Raw genomic sequence first — 19,707 nt, forward strand, 5'->3', positions numbered from 1 at the left:
AACTATGCTGACATGCATGAAACTAGACTGCACAGTTTCTTGGATACTTCTAAAAGGACAACTTCCAGCATCTAAAGCTACTCCTGTCTGAGCAATCTTTAAATTTACCTCAACACGAGGTAAGTTCTCAAAATGAAGCACAGCTTCTACTCCTGCTGTACAGAGAACTTTACAAAAAAAAAAGGAAGATTATATATTCACATCTAGGTAAATTAGAACCAGCCTATTCAAAAATACACACTAAAATCCTACTTTGGAGGATCAAAATTCTAGTAACTGACCCATTTACACTGATGTAAAAAAAAACCCCCAAACAACCAAAAACAACCTCTTTGTTCACATCAATGGACATCATACTTTTAGCACAAAAGAGCAGGAGATTCAAATATTATAAGAAAAGGATGAGTAATAAGTTTCTCTTCTACAAAGTACTCCACAGACTGCTTCTAATGCTCTCAAGACTCCATTTGAGTAGTCCGCCAATGTCACTGGAAAAACCTCACCAGATTACATAGCAGAATGTGTAGCCACACTTCTGAAATACAATGTGATAGCTTTCAAAACCTTCTATGATACTGTGCATATGTAATTCATGTACTGCTTGAGCACTTATGTTGGTTTTGGAAGTATAAATCTCACAAATTTCTAACTACTTGCTTTGCACTCAAGTTCTGCCAAGTATAAAAGGAAAGGACAGCTGTGGAAATTCTGCCTTTGGTGAGCAATACATCTGGAAGTATACATAAAAACAAGGACATTTTTATATAAACACATCAAACGAACAAAAATTAAATCCCTACAGGTACTGTGGAAACTGCTTAAAGATGCTGTGTAGTAAGCACAAGGCCAGCACATACCATTTATTAAGACTTAGGTAACAGCAATAGAAAACCAGCATGACTATAAACAATGGAATATAAAAGAGAATATCAGAAGAAATGTACAGAAGAAGAAAATAGAAGAGGAACAACTAGCAAACTAACAATAAATATTCCTTCAAAGACATGAGGAATAAGCAAGAGCTGACTGGCAATGAAAATATGAAGGAATATAGAGAAGACAAGACCCCTGCGGACAAGCTAATGTAACACTTTCACTAGTGTCCACTGAAGGGAACTGGAGACACCCTGATGCCAGAATTCATTATGGGAGGCACAAAGAAACTGAAGGGACTACATAAAAATTACAAAACTAAATCAACAAAATTATCAGCAAATATTAGGAACAATTGAAAATCTCCTTAAACACACTGAAACATGCAACAACAAGGGTCAAAATTTTTTTCATGGAACATCTTGAGAGCTTGACAGCTACAGACCCATAAGCCTGGCATTCATACAAATTAGTATAGCTCATTATGAAGAACTGAATTATCAGACATCTGGATGACTCATGACAGAAGAGGCAGCACAGCTTTTGTAAAGGGATATCTCTGAATGGTTTAGAAGCACATGGATAGAGAGCTATGATCTACTGAGATTTCCAAGAGACTTCAGAAAGTCCTTAATCAAACAGTTTGGGGAAATCTTAACAGATGGGGCAGACAAAAGGAATGGCACAAATAAATAATTCTTCAAAAGGTAGAAAACAGAGCATAGGAGTAAATCACCAGTCTTCACAGTAGAGAAAGGCGAGTTTGTTTCTATGCTGGGTTCCCTGTTATTTAAGATATGTGTAAATTACTTGGAAAAAACTGAGAATAAAATTTGCCCATGATACACAAATATTTAAAAATGATAATAAAAAAATATATATTAAAAAAACAAAAAAAAAACCCAAACCAAAACAAAACAACAAAAAAAACACCAAAAAAAAACCACCAAAAAAAACAACCAAAAAAAACAAAACAAAAAAACAACAACAACAACAAAAAAAAAAACCAAAAAAACCCAAAACAAAACAAAACAAACAAACAAACAAAAAAAACAAACAAAAAAACCACACAAAAAAAAACAACACCACAACCCACCCTCAGTGGTTGGAAAGGCTTCCAGGCTGAAAAGTGCTGGAAGCACAGAGATTAATAGGAATATCCTACATCCTGTCTTGCTCTCATTCTTGGAGCAACTGCTAACAGCCACAGCAAGCAGCAGATCAAAAGCACTCCCATTCTGAGAACCTTTGTCTCGTAGCACAAGTCCACAGAAAATTACAGATGGAAAGTTAGTAAAAGTCTTCTCTGCTGCAAACTCACCTAACATAAGACTTTCCAATATACATTTTAAAACTCTGAAAAGTTTGTTCTTGAACCTGTTCCTGAAGCAAGTGAAATTACTTAAAAATGTGATCCATTAAGAAAAAGATTGTTGAAGTTTTAATACACAGATATTAAAATTTTAATGCATTTCAGATAATACGTTCAGAAATATTAATTTTAATTATGTAACTCACATAACATTCAGAGACATACAAACCAAAATTAAAATAAAATATAAAATTTCATGTATAGGATCAAAAATTAATTTAGGAGCAGGGCTTTAAAATCCAGTAACTTCCCTTTTATAGGTGTATTTTGAGGCTAAATTTTCATCTGTATCATTCCATCAGGCTTAAAATTAATCTGCCTCATTAATGAGTTCCAATTGCAAATAATCTGTCTTGGAAATCTTTTCATTACATTGCATACAGCCACAAACATACTGCAAGGAATAATTTGCTGATGCTTATGAACACTAATCCTCAGATGGGAAATACATCAAAAACAACCTGTTGTGTCTGAAGCGGTATGCCAACCATGATGTCTCCACCTAGCTGTGTGTTGGTGGTCTCTTTATTTAGCCAGTAGTATATTTAACCAAATGCTTCCCCTAGCAAAGCAAAATGTTTGCTTTTTGTGAAATGTACAATTATCATTCCAAAGAACATTATATGTGAATGTATAAATACATACATAACACACATAATCAAGTATTTGTGTTGCCATCTCTGTGTATTCTATAGGAATCTATCTTCAGTTTTGAATGGATTACAAAGCACACAATTACAGGTGATAATACTGAACAAAGTGTCACAAACTCAAATAAGTGAGAAAAAAGCACATTAGTAAACAGAGCTGATCTCATTCCACATAATTTATAGGGAATATGTCAGAAGAGTAAGAATGCAAAATTAATTCCATTATATGCAATGAATATTATAAAGCATCATTAGCACTTCAGAAAATTTACAATACTATGGGCCTACTGAAAAACTCCATTCTTGTTTCACACAGTACAATAAAGAGAATTACAGTTCACTATGATAATTAAAATATTAACACCTTAGAATCCTGCTCACAGTTGGATACATAATACCAGATCAGAAAGATCAGTGGTCTTGTTTGCCTACTAAATTAAATGACTATATTGACTTCTGCTATTAAATTAATTCAAAGTCTGTGAAAAGCTTATTTTACTATATTTGCAAAACCTGTTTGGCATTTATTTTTATTAACAGAGCACTAAAAAAAATTCAAATAAGAGACTACATTATTATTTAGTTTTAATGAAGGAATTTATTATTCACCTTATTATTCTTTCCATAATTTTTTCCTCATGTATCAAAGGGCTCTGATGACAATTGAACCTTCAGTAAGAACGGGATACAGGAATGCAGCTCTCTCTGGTGTCAGTCAATATCCTTTTTTGTGACAGACAAATAAAATGTCTTGGAAACAATGCTCTGTCCTTCCTCCCCTCAATAACAGACGCATACTTTGATAGTTTTTTTAACAATTATTTTTTCGACTTTTAAAACAGAGCTATGAGCTGAAAACTGAACAGTGGCTAGAAGCTACTAACAGAAAATAGAGTAAAAATTAACTCTGTAACTGCCTTCGTCATTTTTTTTTAATTAAAACCACCAAAATATGTATCATGCATTCCATTTCCATTCATTACTGTGGCAATAAGTGCATGGTGTTTTATAAAATGTAAAAAAAAATACCAATCAGTTTTACAGTGCTCTGCTTTCACCAAATGTTCCTTCTAATTTGTTTTATCTCCTAATTTCTCCCCCATCATTTCTCAACCATTTGTCTAGCCTCCCTGGCTTCTATCCATAAATTAATAACTGCTGATTATCCAACACACTAAAATGAAGACACACTAAGGTAAAAGAAATGTTGGGGGTTTTTTTTTGTTCTTAGGGACTGGGTACGTATCAGATGAAGTCAACCACAACCTCCACATCAGCTTCTGGACACTATTTCAGCCTAATTAAATGAAGCATGACAAAGAAATGTCTTCAGAGACTTTATTATTGTGTTGTTCAAATTCTTAGAACCACACCAAGCATCAGGGCATACACAGGCAGTCCTCTCAAGCCCTCAAATCCACCTGAACTCTGGCATTCTCAATGCTGCATCTGTTGGCAAACCCTAAGGAAAGGCCATTAAAATTAATCATTTTGCAACACTAGATCAGTTACTGACAGATTTAGTTACAGGCTCTCAGACAAAGAGTAGGACATGAGTCCTGAACCAGGACTTGTGGAAGAAGTCACTCCTTTACTATCCTTCTGCATTGTTAAAGAAAAAGAATTCCAAACCATCCAACTGCATCCCAACCTGAAACAGCAGCACCCTGCAGATCAGTTATGGCATTGGCAGCCTTTGTGAATCATGGTCTGAATTTGATGTAACTACCTGGATAAACACATTGACCATGCACAGTGCTCAGTGCCATTAACCAGCATAACTTTTTGAAATTCAAGAGGATGACTGGTAAAACTCAGGCCAATGCAAGATGCAGGACATTCAATATAAGACAATTGTTCAGTCTTGTCAGAAGTATTGATCCTAATTAACTCAGCCTTAAGTGATCTGTCAGACTTCTGGGGCTCAGTGGTGTGTGTGTGTGTGTGTGTTTGCATATTTTAACATTTCCAAACATTTCTAATTCAACACATTTATCATTGAATTCTATTATGAAAATACATAATATATTAAATATGTGGTGACATTTTTAAGTATAAAGTACAATGAAGGGTTATGGCATTAAAATTAATATTTATACTATTTGATATTAAAATAGTTAATATGTTGATATATTAAATACACAACCCCCAAAATATTAGTAGTTTAAAAATATGAGTTTGGCAATTCTTAAAAAAAGTAAAAAACCATAAATTGGTAAAACACCTCAAAGAATAAGCTTAGAATTTAGTCTATTACCCACCTATAAACTATCTTTGATTTCTAATATTTCATTCCTGCTCACACACTATACAATACTTATGTCCACTACATTTTCTAAGAAATAAAGGTACAGAACAAGAGTAACTGTAAGACCTGTCATGTCCCACTGCCCAATCCCTTCCCAATACACTTACACGATGCAAAATTGCATTATTCACTACTGAATAGTTCCTTTCTACACAATATAGTGTATTTATTAGAAAACATTCTCTCAGGATAATTAGTTACTATGCAAGCCATTCACAATACATAACCAAGGCTCCTTTATAAAGCAAAACAGGAAAGATACTCTAAGTCTATTAATACCTTTTTCCTCCTCCATTATTTCTGACATATAATTTAACATGTCCATAGCCCGTTGATTCAGCTTCAGATCTTCACTATATAATTCACTTTTCAGGAAAAAAAGAGATGTATCCCGAGTTTGAAAGTCTGGGCTTATTAGTCATCAGGATCATTTCAATCTCAAAGCTCAGTGATTAGGAAACAGACTAAAAGCTAGGAGACTGAACTTGGAGATAAGAACCTTGGTTGATCCTTGGGAACTTCACTGGTTATGGTTGAGCAAGGTCTAAAAAATAACATACTAAACACATAGCACTGATACTAATTAGGAACTTTCATCATGAAAGTCTGAGGGCAGTCCACAAGGATTATAGTAGGAGTATCAGAGTACTGAGGAGACAACCTGATTCCTTTAGCCAGGAAAATTGAACCAGATGTTTATCAGACAACCTGACCAGGGCATCAAAAGTATCAAATAAACTTTGCTAAAGGCCTTATCGAGAGCAGGTCTGATGCTTCTTGTTGACGTGCAAAGAGAAAAAAACTCAGCCTTCAAAAATCTTCTGCCATGGAAGTCTGAGATATCATTTGTTACCACCCACTGAGGACATCATCAAGTAAACTAGCTGAGATTACCATTATGTATTCAGAAATCTGTGAAAGAGACTGCTGAGAGCTGAACTTCTGTGGAAAGTAGCAGTGCTAATGATCATTTCACAGGGAAGTCTTGCTCTTCCTTTCATTTCTAACATAACCTGAATCCACTGCTTTAGGTAGGCAAGGAATTAATGACAGGTGGGACTTTTTTCTGCTAACACATTCTTCTGCTTTCAATGAAACTTTACTGACCCTCTGTTCATCCTCTCATTACCATTCGGGATGGACACAAAACAGTGTTGCATTGCCACTGCTGCAAAGTCACCATCAAGAAATCAGACAGAAGATTTTGAGAGAACGGGGTTCTCTCACACTGACTTAGCCTTTAGTTTTCAAGTCTATCAGTTTCCTTACCCCACCTTGTGCGCAAGAACACTTTCTCTTGAGTTCCCTGGCAATTGTAGTAATAATGAATTAAGAGGAGTGACTAATAAAGGAAATTCACAATTAATGCCCTCCTGAACACATAGAGAAGGAGGATGGGCAGGGCAAGATGAACACAGGGTTCTGCTGTTTCTGGAATACCGACTGAAGCTCTAGCTACAGATCTGCAAAGACTTACTTCCAATCATGCAGCATATGGGATCCCTGCCATGTGCTGAAGATGTTGTCCACACAGGGTGAAGAGAGAGGCTGGTCTTTGAGCTCAAGAGGCCTCGTTCTAAAAATTAGTTGCAGTCCCAACACCTTGTGGCTAAGTATTTCTGGAGAAATATTTCCCACTTACTAAATGCTAACACCTTAAGCCATAACAAACTGGAAGGTTTTCCTGAGCTGAAAAAGTGTTTCTCACAAGATAAAAGTGTCTCTCACAAGATGAATGCTTTTGGGGAAGGCATGGTAAGCAAAAAATAAGAAAGAAAAGTTAAGCATGTCTGAGAAGAAAAAATAAGGGGGAGAAATAATTTGCTCCAAAGTCAGGCTTTCACTCCTGAAAACTAACAAATAAGGGGGAAGAAAAAGAAAGAAGAACATGGTAAAAATAGATATGCTACACAGAAAAGACAGAAAGAGGGAAAGGCTACAAAAGGTTCAATGTTAAGTGAAAATTGTTTTCACTAACATATAAGGCACTCCAGCTTAGCAGAATTATGCAGCATTCTCTTCGGTTATGCAGAGGCAAAAGAAAAAATGGGAAATGACATCTTGATATGATTGAATAAAATGCCTAGTCTGAATGCCTGCGATACAAATATTCATTAAAGGCACATACTCAAAAAAAGAAATGTTCTCCTCCCTAGATGGAGGTGTCAGAGACGGGCTGAGAACAAACCCCATCAGTTAGGTTTCTTATGTGGTACGGAGATTCTGTGTCCATGGAACAGCTGAATAAAAGGAAAAACAAGATTGGTCAATAGCTGTGAACAAAATGATGAGGCTAAATTCACACAAGAGAACTATTTATCCTCCTTCTAACAATGGCACAGCTGCACAATGATCTCAATTGTGTTTCATGTATGCGGGAATGTTATGGCCCGACATACACCAATGCATAGAGAACTGGAGTACTAATGTATGTGCAATATTGCTGCAAACATTAGGTAAGCACTCCCTCAAAGCAGATACTGTTAGAAAGAAAGAAACACAGGGAAGAATGGCTAGGAAACCAAGACAGCTGTTGCTGCTGTCCAGAGAGTTTCTGTTCTGCCACAGTGCTAAGAAAAGTTGTCAGAAAACAGATCCTTTTATGAAGTAAGAGAAGACTGGGAATAGACGGGGGAAAGAAATTACTTACTGGCAATTTTGTAGTTGCATCAAGAGAGACTGACATGTTTTCATGCTCCAGGGAGAAAGGCAAGGACTATCACTCAAAGCAGAAATGAATATTTCATCCTTTCATCTCTACTTCTTTTAAAGGTCAAAAAAATTCTCAAATTGAACAATTAGAAGCAGCACATCAAATAAACTGTGAAAGGTTTGATAATTTTCATGGAGACTAATGGTAGATGTTACTGACATACTGATGTAAAGCTCTTCCAATTTGATACTGAAACACAGGAAAACAGATTTCCTGTAATTTCATAGGTATTGTTTCTGCTTGTATATCCTATTTAAATGTAGTATCCAAGATTTTAGAAACACATTCTTGTTCAGGTTAAAAGACCACCAGAAGTCATCTAGTCCAACACCCTGTGCAAAGCAGACCCAATTGGATCCAGCTGCTTAACTAATCCAGTTGAGTTGTTAATATCTCCAAGAATGGAGATCGAATGACTTACATTACAAAATTCTATTTTTCCTCAATAATGACTTCTGGTATTGTTTAGAGTACTGGAGGCTCTAATTCCTGACAGCACCCTTTCTCCATATCATGTCAGAAGAAAAGTTAAGACTGCCTGGTCATGTGAATCATGACCATAATGGCAGAAGATTGATCCTTTATTTGAGGGTTAGTAAACAAAAAATCTTTTTAGAGGGAGAGATGACTGATTGCTAAACAGTCAAATACCATTCATTTAAATTTGCATAACTTTACCAGCAAAAGCAGCTTTAGTTTAAAGGAAATGAAACCCTACCAGAGGTCTCAGTTTCCACCCTCAGAGTAAAGCCTCATTTCATCTACAACTTAAAGGCTGATTCTCAAACACACACATTATCCATGGAAAACAAAAAGGGAAGGACTGCAGAGAAGCTGGTTGCCAGGGGACTGCTTCAAAACCATGCCTGCTGGCTGTGACTCACAGGCAACTACTAAAATTTATCTGCATGTCAGCAGACCTCACTGTACACCCCTAACAGTGACATGCCAAGTGAAGACTTGGTTATTCGGGTTTAAACATGAGACACAAAATTCCTATTTCAGAACTCCTGAATATTTTTGAATTTGTATTGCTCCTATCATAAACAGCAGAAAAGCTAAAAGAATTCTGGAACAAAATACTTTCACAAGTACCCAAACATTTGTAACATGACCCCCCATTTTTAAAGAACAGTCCTTAGCACTGCTGAGAAATATGGTCTATTTTGCAAAACATGTTCTATTTTAATTGTAGGAAAAAAAGGGCTGTGGTTTTTTGTTGAAAACATACACAGTACCAGCTAAAAACCTGGTACAAACACATGAATGCATGTTTTAGGGAAGACCCACACTGCTTTTACAAAGAGGAGTTACACAGTTACAGTTACATTCCCTTGCAAGTGTTCCCTTGTGCTATGTGTTAGGCAAACCATGTAACTAATGTTCAAGCATTCAATCTATATTAATTTCTTTTTTCTTCCTTAATACAGTTCTTTCTGTTGTAATATTGCTTCATCCTGACCTTCTCATAAGCAGCAGTACATACAACATCAGATATAAGATCTGTATACCAGGAAAACACAGCAAAGGCAGCTGAATCTCAATAGGTCAATCTGAGACCCATGATGTTGAGTTAGAAGTTACTGTTGGGTTTTTTAGGGTCAAATAATACTTCCAAATGAAAACGCCAAATAGATATTTGGCATGCCACCTATGAAAGCAAATTTCCCCAGATGAAGCTTGTAATCAAGTAAGAATTTTTAAAATAAGCAAACTAAAATAAAATAATACAACATTAATAAGAGTTACTTGGATGGGGAGGCTAGTACATGAGCAGCTAGTCTGGAAAGGGCTTTTGGCAGAACGAACCAATACCACAGATGGTGATCATATACTGCATCCTGGTATGATATGCTCTTGGTTCACTAAAAAGTATTCAAATAGTTATTTTCCTTTGTTGCTGCAGTTATATTAATAATGCTCGTATTTATGTGCTGTAAGCATTCCTGTCTCAATTCCATAATTCCATGTCCTCAATTAAGTTTTCCACCTAATGGCACCCTAACAGCTTTGAAAGGCTGCCACAACACACTCACCATACAGCATACCATCAAACCAATAATTAAATCTATCTAATCAACAAATTAGGCTACATCACCTGTGACTGAGAAAATGATGGAGTTGAAAGACTTTTCACATTGTAGATATATATACACATGCACATTTAAATATCTAATGTGTTGGCAGTTTTAATAATGTCCTAGTGGTTAAAAAGCACTTGTACTATTGGGAATTCAAAATGTGATCATGCTGGTTCATCTGACAACTCATTAAGTTGCTGTAACTTGAAGAAAAAACAAGTCAGAGATCAGCCTTTTCAGCAAAACTCCTTCAGAGTTTCAGAGCTCGAGAAGTATTCACTCCTCTCAAGTGCACCAAGGGTACAATTGTTGACAGAGAAGAAGGAAGAAAAATCTTTAACTATTTTAAATACCATATAATAATTACATGTCTGGGTTGACTATTTCAAAAGGTAACTCTTCTTTTTTCCTGAACGACCACAACATGACCAAGGGTTTAAGCTGAAAGAATTAAGCAACTAGTGATATATTTCTCATTAAGTAATATTCCCTATTCAAGAATTGCTCTAAAGTTAGCAATTACTGACTTCATAAATTACCAGCTTATCTTTTCCTGCCATATTCCACCAGTAACAGAAATGTATGGATGAAGTGTTTTAAGACATGCTGGTAGAAAAGGTCCTAGTTTTCTTTCCCAGACGTCCACAAAAGCACAAAAGTACACATAAAAGCACTACATTCCAGACCCACAATTTTCTACTGAGAACCTGAAAAGGTGTTCATACTTCAGACACTGTGACTGTAAAATATATAAATATATTAGTTCTAAATACAGCTATTAAGACAAGGTACTTACTTAGGCTACTCAGTTGTCTGATTATATTTGCTAAGGAGATATTGGTGACACATTCCAATTCATTCTTGATACCTCGGGGTAGAGCTGTATGGCACAAGTGCCTGGGGTCTATGTTCCTTTTTACCAACGGCATTCTGAAATGGATCAGAGGACCAGCAGACCTGCAAAGAAAATAGACACAGTACTGTTATAAATTTAACAGTAAATATTTAAAATTCAGGTTATGTCTGAAGTTAAATTAATCCTAGCAGATGAAAATATCTCCATAGTACTGATGGAATTCATTGCTCTGTATCTATGTATTTTCTTCTTTGCCCAAAGAAAGATTATTTTGTTCTCTCTCTTCAAATCTTTACCTGATTCAGATTCCGGTGAAGTGACAATTTCTTACAGTTCTTGTTTTTTTTCTAAACCCCCCACCGCCCTAAAAAAGACAGGAAAATCTCTGCAGTACAAAACCATTACAGAAAGATTGTGTTCTTGATGGACTACTTCCTTATTCGAGGCAAGCAAAGTCCAACAAAAAGTCTTTTATTATGAGGTCAAAGTCAAACTAATTGTTGTCTACTACAGTAGAAATGTAGATATGATTCATTCATTATGCCATGTAACCAGCAGGAGTCACCCTTCTAATGAACATCACTTCTGAATCATACGTAGTCAAGGTAATGAAAGAGATGTTTCCTTCCCCCTACACTGCTACTGACAATTCAGCTAACCATGCATCATCCAAATAAGAAAATTTCCACAGTAGACTTGTAGTGCAATGTCCTCCAGGACTCAGAAATCCCACCCCTTCACACTTTGCAAATCCAAATGGTAAATACAGCAAGAGTCTTTACTGGTTCTATAGACAGCATTAGAATTGTCACAGGGTGTGAATCCAGGCTGGTAATTTTCTGCACCCATGACACTGACAGGAAAGAATTTCCCAGAGGGCAAGTTACATCCCACATCTTATTAGTGCTGCTTATTAAGACCCATCTACTAAAATTCTTCTTCACAATAAGCTGATTCCCTAAAATTCTGTATTTTTTCCATCATTTGTCATGTAACACTCCGACAAGACTTCCACTTGATATACAGAGAATAGATACATTCAGTGTTGGTATAACTTATTCTCCCTTCCCACTGCAGAAGAGATTACATTTTCTCCAGACTGAAAGGAAAATGGGTTTTTCCCAATGCAACCCATATGCAGTCCTAGTTCCTCAACCATCAAGCCTGCCTCTTTAATCTGTCCTCTGCCTAGAAGTTTTACCCCAAAATGTTCTCAAGATGCAGCCAGGGCTTTGTGTTGAGCCATGGAATGCATTTTCCCTACAGTATATATTTAGCCACTGTTATCCTTACTTGGTCAAAACTAAGGGGTTTTTTGCATAATAGGTGAAATACCTGAAATTTTGCTGACCTAGAATGGGAGAATGAATTAGAAGAGGCAAAGGTGACTGTAAAGGAGTACTTTCACCTTGCAGACTGCTTAGATTTCTCCTTGCCTCGTTTCCTGGGAGTATATTCTTTCACTGAAGCCAGGGCTCACAGCTGAGGGACCAGGTGGGATCCCTAAGTGGACCTGAGAAACACCTCTGTGTTTCCAGGATCTAACTGCATCTTGTTCATTGCATTTTAACATCATGTCTACCACCCTTATTTTCTTGACAGAACAATAAAAAATATTCTATGCTTTTAACTTAGTTTTATTTTCTAGAAATACCCCGAATCTTTCTAGTCACTAAGTACCTAAGTAGTGAAAAGCTAGACTTTACACACAAACTAAATAAAATAAAAAATGCAGTTCTGAATACTGTCTCAGATAGAAGCAAAGAAAAAGTGTTCACAAACACTTAACTACAGGTTCATTATCATGGTTCCCCAACAGAAAATAAAGGAACTGTTCTGTCCCTGTCAAAGAAACACAACAAAAGATACATGAGCAATGTTCTACAGAAGCAATTAAATATTAATTCCAAAGTTGAGCCCTTTCTTGATTACTGCTTTAATGACAGAGTTGCATAAATACCAAGTACACAAGTCTTTTAAAGATGGTCCAAACAACTATGTAAATAAACATTTTCACTGAAAAATTTCACACTTTTAACATTTTCTAATATCTGAATAATGATGTTGTGGCTGTCCTACACAAACACATAGTATAACAAGGAAAGGTAGCAGTAGAAGCAGTAAGTATGCTAAAAGGTGTAGTTTTCAAACAGGAACAAACTTGTAAGGGAAACAAACAACAGAAGATATAACTGACACCTTCAAAATTATGCCTAATGTTTGGAAACTATGCAAAGCCTGAAGAGAGGATATTTACCAGACTCCCATAGAAACAAAACATGGGAAGCAACAAAAGAAAATACCACTTAAACATGCTTAAACAAAGGAAAAGGCATTTCACACAATCTTTAATAAATTCTGGAACTAATTGCCGCAGGATGCTCTATACAACAAAAGTACCTGCTGGTAATTTGTCCACTACGGACCTCATATTCTTTGCAGTTTGTTGCAACCACTGGAAGGTCTTGATGATTCCTTCTCAATTGTAACTAGTGATCCCAACACAGGGAATAACAGGTGTGCAACAGCAAATGGAACTTTACTGCACTCACACAATTTCTTCACTCCTATAAAAGATGTTTTTCCTAACGTAGGTCATAACAAGAAAACTTGAAAAATTCTGAAATTGCTATGTTTATTATTTAGCTTTAGAGCTGTGATAGAGAAAAAAAAAAAAAAAAAAAGACATTGTTACAATCTATTATATCCTTTAGGCAAAACGCAAAAAAAATACACACATCCTCCCTGCCCGCCCCAGCCCCAGCTCCCAAACCATGCATTACCCAAGCCACTGGGGCAGCAAAGGAAAAATTCACTCCTTTGAAATGAAATCCTGTTACCATGTCACTCCCAAGTAAGCCCTGGAAAGTGTTCATAACCCCAGCCAGGCAGAAGAGAGAAGCAGCTTGTCAGTGCATAAGAGGATCCCTCGGTTGAGAGGTTACATGACACCTCCTCAGAGGTTTACAGCTCTCCTCCTGTCACACAGGTCTCCCTCCCCTCAGCTCAGTTCTGCTTCCCAGCTCAGAACCCAGGAAGGCAAGGCAATCCTCCGACACAACTACCTCCTCTTCCCAGCAATCCCATGCAAATCTTTGGAGGCAGCTCTTCTCAAGTGAAGCAGCACTAGTTTACACTCAGTTAACTGTACTTTAGTCCACAGTGATCTTAAAATGAAACTTCTCTTTACAAAGAGATGCCGATGTCTTTTGGAGAGCCACTATTGAAAACTCTTCTGCCCCACTTCCTATATATCCTTTGAAGCACTCTGAATCCACTTGAGAAGCCAACTCTAATCTTCTTTGCAAAACCCTTTGCTACTTCAGTTGTACAATGGCTGGCACGAACTCGTCCCCCTCGCAAATGCTTCCAGTATGAGTACAGAATACAACTGTGTGTACATAACGCCTGCCTAATGTTTTTGTTAAGCTATCATGCTTTCACGTGTGATTTTTCAGGAATTAGGTAAAATGTTCGAGTAGTTTTCAATTAGTTCCTATTACTTCAAAACTAGCAGAATAACAGCACTAAAGAGAGCTAATTAAAACATTTTCAGAAGAACAGCCTTAATGAGATTTGATCACATTTCTTATCAAAAAAGCAAGTTGTTGAGTATGCTGCACAGTCCTCTTCAGCTATTAGGGGTCTTAGTGGGTGAGTGAGGTTCTTCTCTGTCTCACAGTTCTCAAGCACCGCTGGCAGTAGCTCAGAAACCTGCTCTCAGGGCACCTGCCCCCCACAGCCCCTGGCTCTGAACAGCACAGTGTCCCTGGCTGCTGATGCTCAGAGAAGGCCCTGGGCATGCACTGGGGTAGGAAACAAGCTACCACTTTGCCTTCCACACCCTCCTGTAGAAATATTTCAAATTGAAAGATGTGGGGAGGAATGTCACATGATTTACTAGAAGCTTGTGAAAAATCTGAAATGTCAGTAGTCACAGTAACGATTCAGGTTTTCTAACGAGTACAGTAAGACTGGTAGGAATGACAGCACAACAATTAGATGGGGAAACCTGTCCAACAGTTCAACTAGAAATTAAATTACACAACAGTTTCATTTTCAGAAGAGTAATGAAATTTTACGATCACATGGCTTTTATTAATGAAAGTTTATTTCTGATTCAGATAACATTTCATCCTTACTGAAAGTGTCATTGTTTTCCTAGCATTAATGAAAGATACTAATCTATTATTTTTCCTATAACATGCTAATAGTCCAGCACTGAATGCCCTTGCTTTGATGGAGTCAAATTTATTTCCGGCCATTTCTAGAGTGTATCTTTAGACCTCAGTATTACAGTACTATTTGTAATTTTCCTTTAAAAATGTGCAACAGCAATGCCTTTCATATGCCCCATTTAATTGATCACATTTGAGCCGCTGGCAGAACAGACCACAATTTCAAATGCAACAATCAATTTAACACTTCCCCCACCCACTCTAGGAAACTCAAATAGAATATATAATAGTTTTTATATCTGCTTACATAATCATGTATTAACTGCATCTACGCTATATACAAGCTAATAAAAAAACCTTAAATATACTAACAAATCTGGTAAAATCAGGATGCATAACTTAAAAAAACAAGCTCATTCACCCAGCAAATTTTTTTAAATTAAATTACAAGATGTCATATGTCATAGTAGTTGTGGAAAATCCAAAGATGATATTCTTATAATGCACATCTCTACTATGAAAGGCAAATGTGCAAAGAATTCGTGTTCCTTGTTTTTCTGCAGATCTCACTGCAGGTACAAGTTTAAAAAGAAACAGACACCTACAGTGCGGTGTCCTTCAACAAAGTAGGCCAGACAACCACCTACTGCTGAGTCAACATAACAATTTTAAAACTCTAAAGGCAATTAACATCCCTTAAAGGATACATAGCAGAACTGACAAGATGACAACTGACATCTTAAATTGGCAATTCAACAGAAATGTGTTAAAATTACAGTTTTGAAACTCTTTTTGTTGTGAACCGTGTCGCAGAATGAAAAATCTTCTCCTTAGAACCTTTCCCTAATCTCAGTCTTCTGCAACTCACTTTCAAAAAATTTTTCCAACTCCAACTAATTAGGAAAAGACTTAACTGTAACAAAAAAAAAAAAAAGTGAAATAAATGTGGACTATATTACTGGAATGTGATGTTGACATCACTGCTCTTCAAGAAAGAGCGTAAAATGAATTATTTGCATCTTAAGACCTCCTATATTAGATTGCCTATTCAAAAAAGCTGTTACACATTTATAGAACCACAGAATATCCTGAGCTGGAAGAAATCCATCACGACTGTCAAGTCCAACTCCTGGCCCTGTACAGCACACTCCAAGAATCACACCTTGTGCCTGAGAGTGTAGTCCAAACACCTCTTGAAATCAGACAAGCTGGGTGCTGTGACCACCTTCCTGAAGAGCCTGTTCCAGTGCCCAAATATGCTCTGGGTGAAGAAACTTTTCCCTGATATCCAATTTAAACCTCCTCTGACTCAGTTTGATGCTGTTTCCTTGAGTCATGTCACTGGTCACAAGAGTTTGGTCAACCTAAGGAGCAATGCTTACAGAGGGCATAGAATGGAAGTTAATAATTTCTTTTTAAATTAAACCACAGAGTCACTAACAAAATATTTAATATTTTATTTGTATTCACAAATATAAAAAAATACTGTTCCCCAAGTAATAACAACAGCAGTCTCTCAAAATGTTCTCTAAATATTCTGTTGCTGAACTGAAGGTAAGATTCTGTTGCTGAACTGAAGGTAAGATTATTTAGGGATAGATTTATATGCCAATGGGTCACTGAATCCTCTAGCTCAATAACATTGTATAAGGAAGCATTTGATTAGCAAGACAGTAATTAACAGATTGTGAAAACAACCTACCTCACATAACTATAAAATATATTTAAAATTAATTTGTAATATTTATTCTGTATTTATTATTGACTGACTTCTGTATTGTATTCATTGTCTGTGGCAATTAATATTTTCCTCCTGTAGAACAATCTGTAATCATCTCAGCACATCTGTCACATCAGATAAGCAGAAAAGAGAGCACAGTCAAAAATACGAGTAGGACTTGAGTTCTACTCAATCTCTAAGGCATAATTACAGTGTTAAAAAATTATTTTTCAGCTACTACCATCCAGCTAATCTTCTCTCAGATGCCTATCACAAGACTAGAGTCTCTCCCCCATGCCTGTATGCACACCTGCGCACACAACTGCACATTAATCTTTAAAGCACATGAAAAAAATATTTGAAAATCAATTTTGATTTGATTACAGGCACAAACTACAGCCTACACCCACATCTACTTCCTTGACAAAATTTAAAAGTTTAATATTTACTCAGCTAAACAAATGAAAAAAAAAAGGCAATAATTTTTTACATTGAAAAAAAAGGCTGTATTTTAAGCCCTATGTAGCTTGTGACCACCATGAATTACTATTGTTAAGAGTGAAGGCAATTTTGGCAAGCTATGCAGAGAAAGAAATTGAATGATTAATAATTTGTATGCTGACTTTTAAGAGCTTTATCTGTGATAAATTAGCTTTTCAAGAAAATCTTAAATAGCCACTGTCACTGAGATGACTCTGGTGATGGCAGTGTCAGCAGAGTTCTCAGTATGGGCAACAGTGCAAAATACAACTCCCCAGTAGCAATGCAACACATACAACCTCATTAAGAGAAACAGCAGCAACATTTCAAAGGAGAAAGTTGACATATCAGTTCATAATTACAAGGACTATCACAAGTTTGAGAGGAAACACCAGTATATTTTCAGCAAGTGAAACTGCAATCTGGGTCAAGTCAATGAGCTCTGAGTAACAAAATGCAATATCATAGCAGGCAGCAAGCACTTCCCACCCTGTGAGTCCAGCCCTCAGGGCTTGCACACCATTTCCCACTCTGCTGGGGAAAATCATTTACCTTTCAACTCTCCAGCTACAACTCGCTTTTTAACTTTGGGCTTTCCTCAGTGTCCCTACTCACTTGTCTGGAATTCCTCCCACCTGGCCCCTCTTGTCCTGGTATACAGGTGGGAGAGGTTGTCACCATCATTTATACATTCCCCTCCTCTCCAAAAATTTCACTCTGATTACATGTACAGAGCAAAAACTTAAGGTATCCTAAATACAAGGAGAGAATATTCAGGTCAATATTGGTTTCTTTTTCCCCCGAGAGAAGTGCAAAATGCAATAGAGTGAAATATACAGCATGAGATTTTGCAAATCTCATCTCTATTGTTAAGCAGAATTTCTATTAATGAAGTGGAATTCAAACAATTCAGAGAGAACCAGCCTACTAACTGTGGCTTTTCAAGACAGGTTCTTTTTACGAGGTTAAAATCAGCTTGATTTCACATAACTGAAGATTCTTCCTTTGTTTTCACCTATGATTTTCCAGAATACGAAAAGTACCCACTGATTTGTCAATTTATTAAGCATCAAATGTTACTTCCATAATTTCCAACTACTTTCCCAACAGCTTCCATCTTACTGTGGTGTCTTTTAAGTCATTTATGTCAACCTTAACAAATCTACAGAAAAAAAAAAAAAATCCAGCCATCATTACTGCAGTTATTTATCTTGCTAATAACTGTTTGTCTTAACAAAGAAGAAAAATTTAAAATCAAATTGCTCTTGGAAAAATAAAAAAAACCCATCAAAAGCAAATCAGGTTCAACACTACCTACTCTGAACAGCAGGACTGCTGGGGGCAATAAGGCACGAAGCCAGTTACACTTCTGGCTTACAGACAAAACTCAATGCACAAAGTTAGACATGGCACCGTGTAGCATGTCTTTAGCAAGAAACACTTAGACTTAAAAATTTCCTTCACATTAAGTATGTTAAGCAAAAATAGAAATAAAAAAAATATAATTTTTTTTGTGTAACAGCTTACTTCCAAAATACATTTTACATATAAAACACAGCATACACAAAGGCAAAAATTTCTAATAAAAAAAAACTTCTCATAGATCTATTTTAAAAATAAAATAACATCACTAAGGATTTCCAGATCTTAGATGTGAATTAATTGGCATTTATGCTTGGTTTTCCTTACAATTCTACTTCTTAGTATCTCAAAACTAAAACTTTTGTTACATGTATGATGATCCAAACCCTTCACGACCTGTCATGTTTTAAATTAACAAACCAGTAAATAACCAGAAACTGGATAGAACAGAATTGCATTCTTCAAATCCAAATCCTAAAGGCACAAAATACTAATTACCAATATCTTTCCTTGCAATACAGCCCTAAATTACAATGACGACTTACAAAATCAATCTTGTGAATAGTTCACAGAAAAAATGAGAATTATGATACCCAAACAGGCAAAAATCTCAAATATAGTTTAAAAAAAAAAAAAAAAGAGGGTCCATATGTTAATGGAGAAATATTTAAGTTATATGGAACCACATCTCACTTCATTGTTAAGATATTAATCAAGAAAAAATAAGGACTTCTTGCACATGTATTCCTATTAAGCTTTCTGAAGAAGGTAATTTTAAAAATATAAAGCATATGCACAACATATTTGTATAACATACACGTACAGACTCATATGGCTACCTCAAAATAGAAATCTTTTATTATTATATGTACAACTAGAAAAAGAGCTGCAAAATTTCTTAGAAGCATTACTAAATATTATTCAGAATAGCCTGTACTCATTAATTTTCTCCTAGTGAGCTCCTGTCAGGTCATTTGATTAATAACAATTTTGGAAGTATCCTGGGTTCTAATTTAGGTACAGCCAAGAATGCTTAAATTAATTTTTGATTACAAGTTTTCCTCTTTTCCCCAAAGGCTAAAAATGTATTAATGCATAACATAGTATGGAACTT

General features: G+C 36.1%; 1 protein-coding gene across 2 annotated transcripts in view; it reads right to left on the reverse strand.

Annotated features, from left to right (window-relative positions):
• The window catches only part of WASF1 (WASP family member 1), an 87,646-nt gene that overhangs the window by 18,002 nt on the left and 49,937 nt on the right, over positions 1 to 19,707 (reverse strand). For both annotated transcript variants that reach the window (XM_066315243.1, XM_066315242.1), the window contains exon 2: positions 10,794 to 10,954. In XM_066315243.1, coding sequence (XP_066171340.1) covers positions 10,794 to 10,926 — 133 coding nt within the window. In that variant the 5' untranslated portion in view covers positions 10,927 to 10,954. The remainder of the gene's footprint in view (positions 1 to 10,793; positions 10,955 to 19,707) is intronic.

The sequence above is a fragment of the Sylvia atricapilla genome, chromosome 3 (assembly GCF_009819655.1).
Source record: "Sylvia atricapilla isolate bSylAtr1 chromosome 3, bSylAtr1.pri, whole genome shotgun sequence".
NCBI classification, from domain to species: Eukaryota; Metazoa; Chordata; class Aves; order Passeriformes; family Sylviidae; genus Sylvia; species Sylvia atricapilla.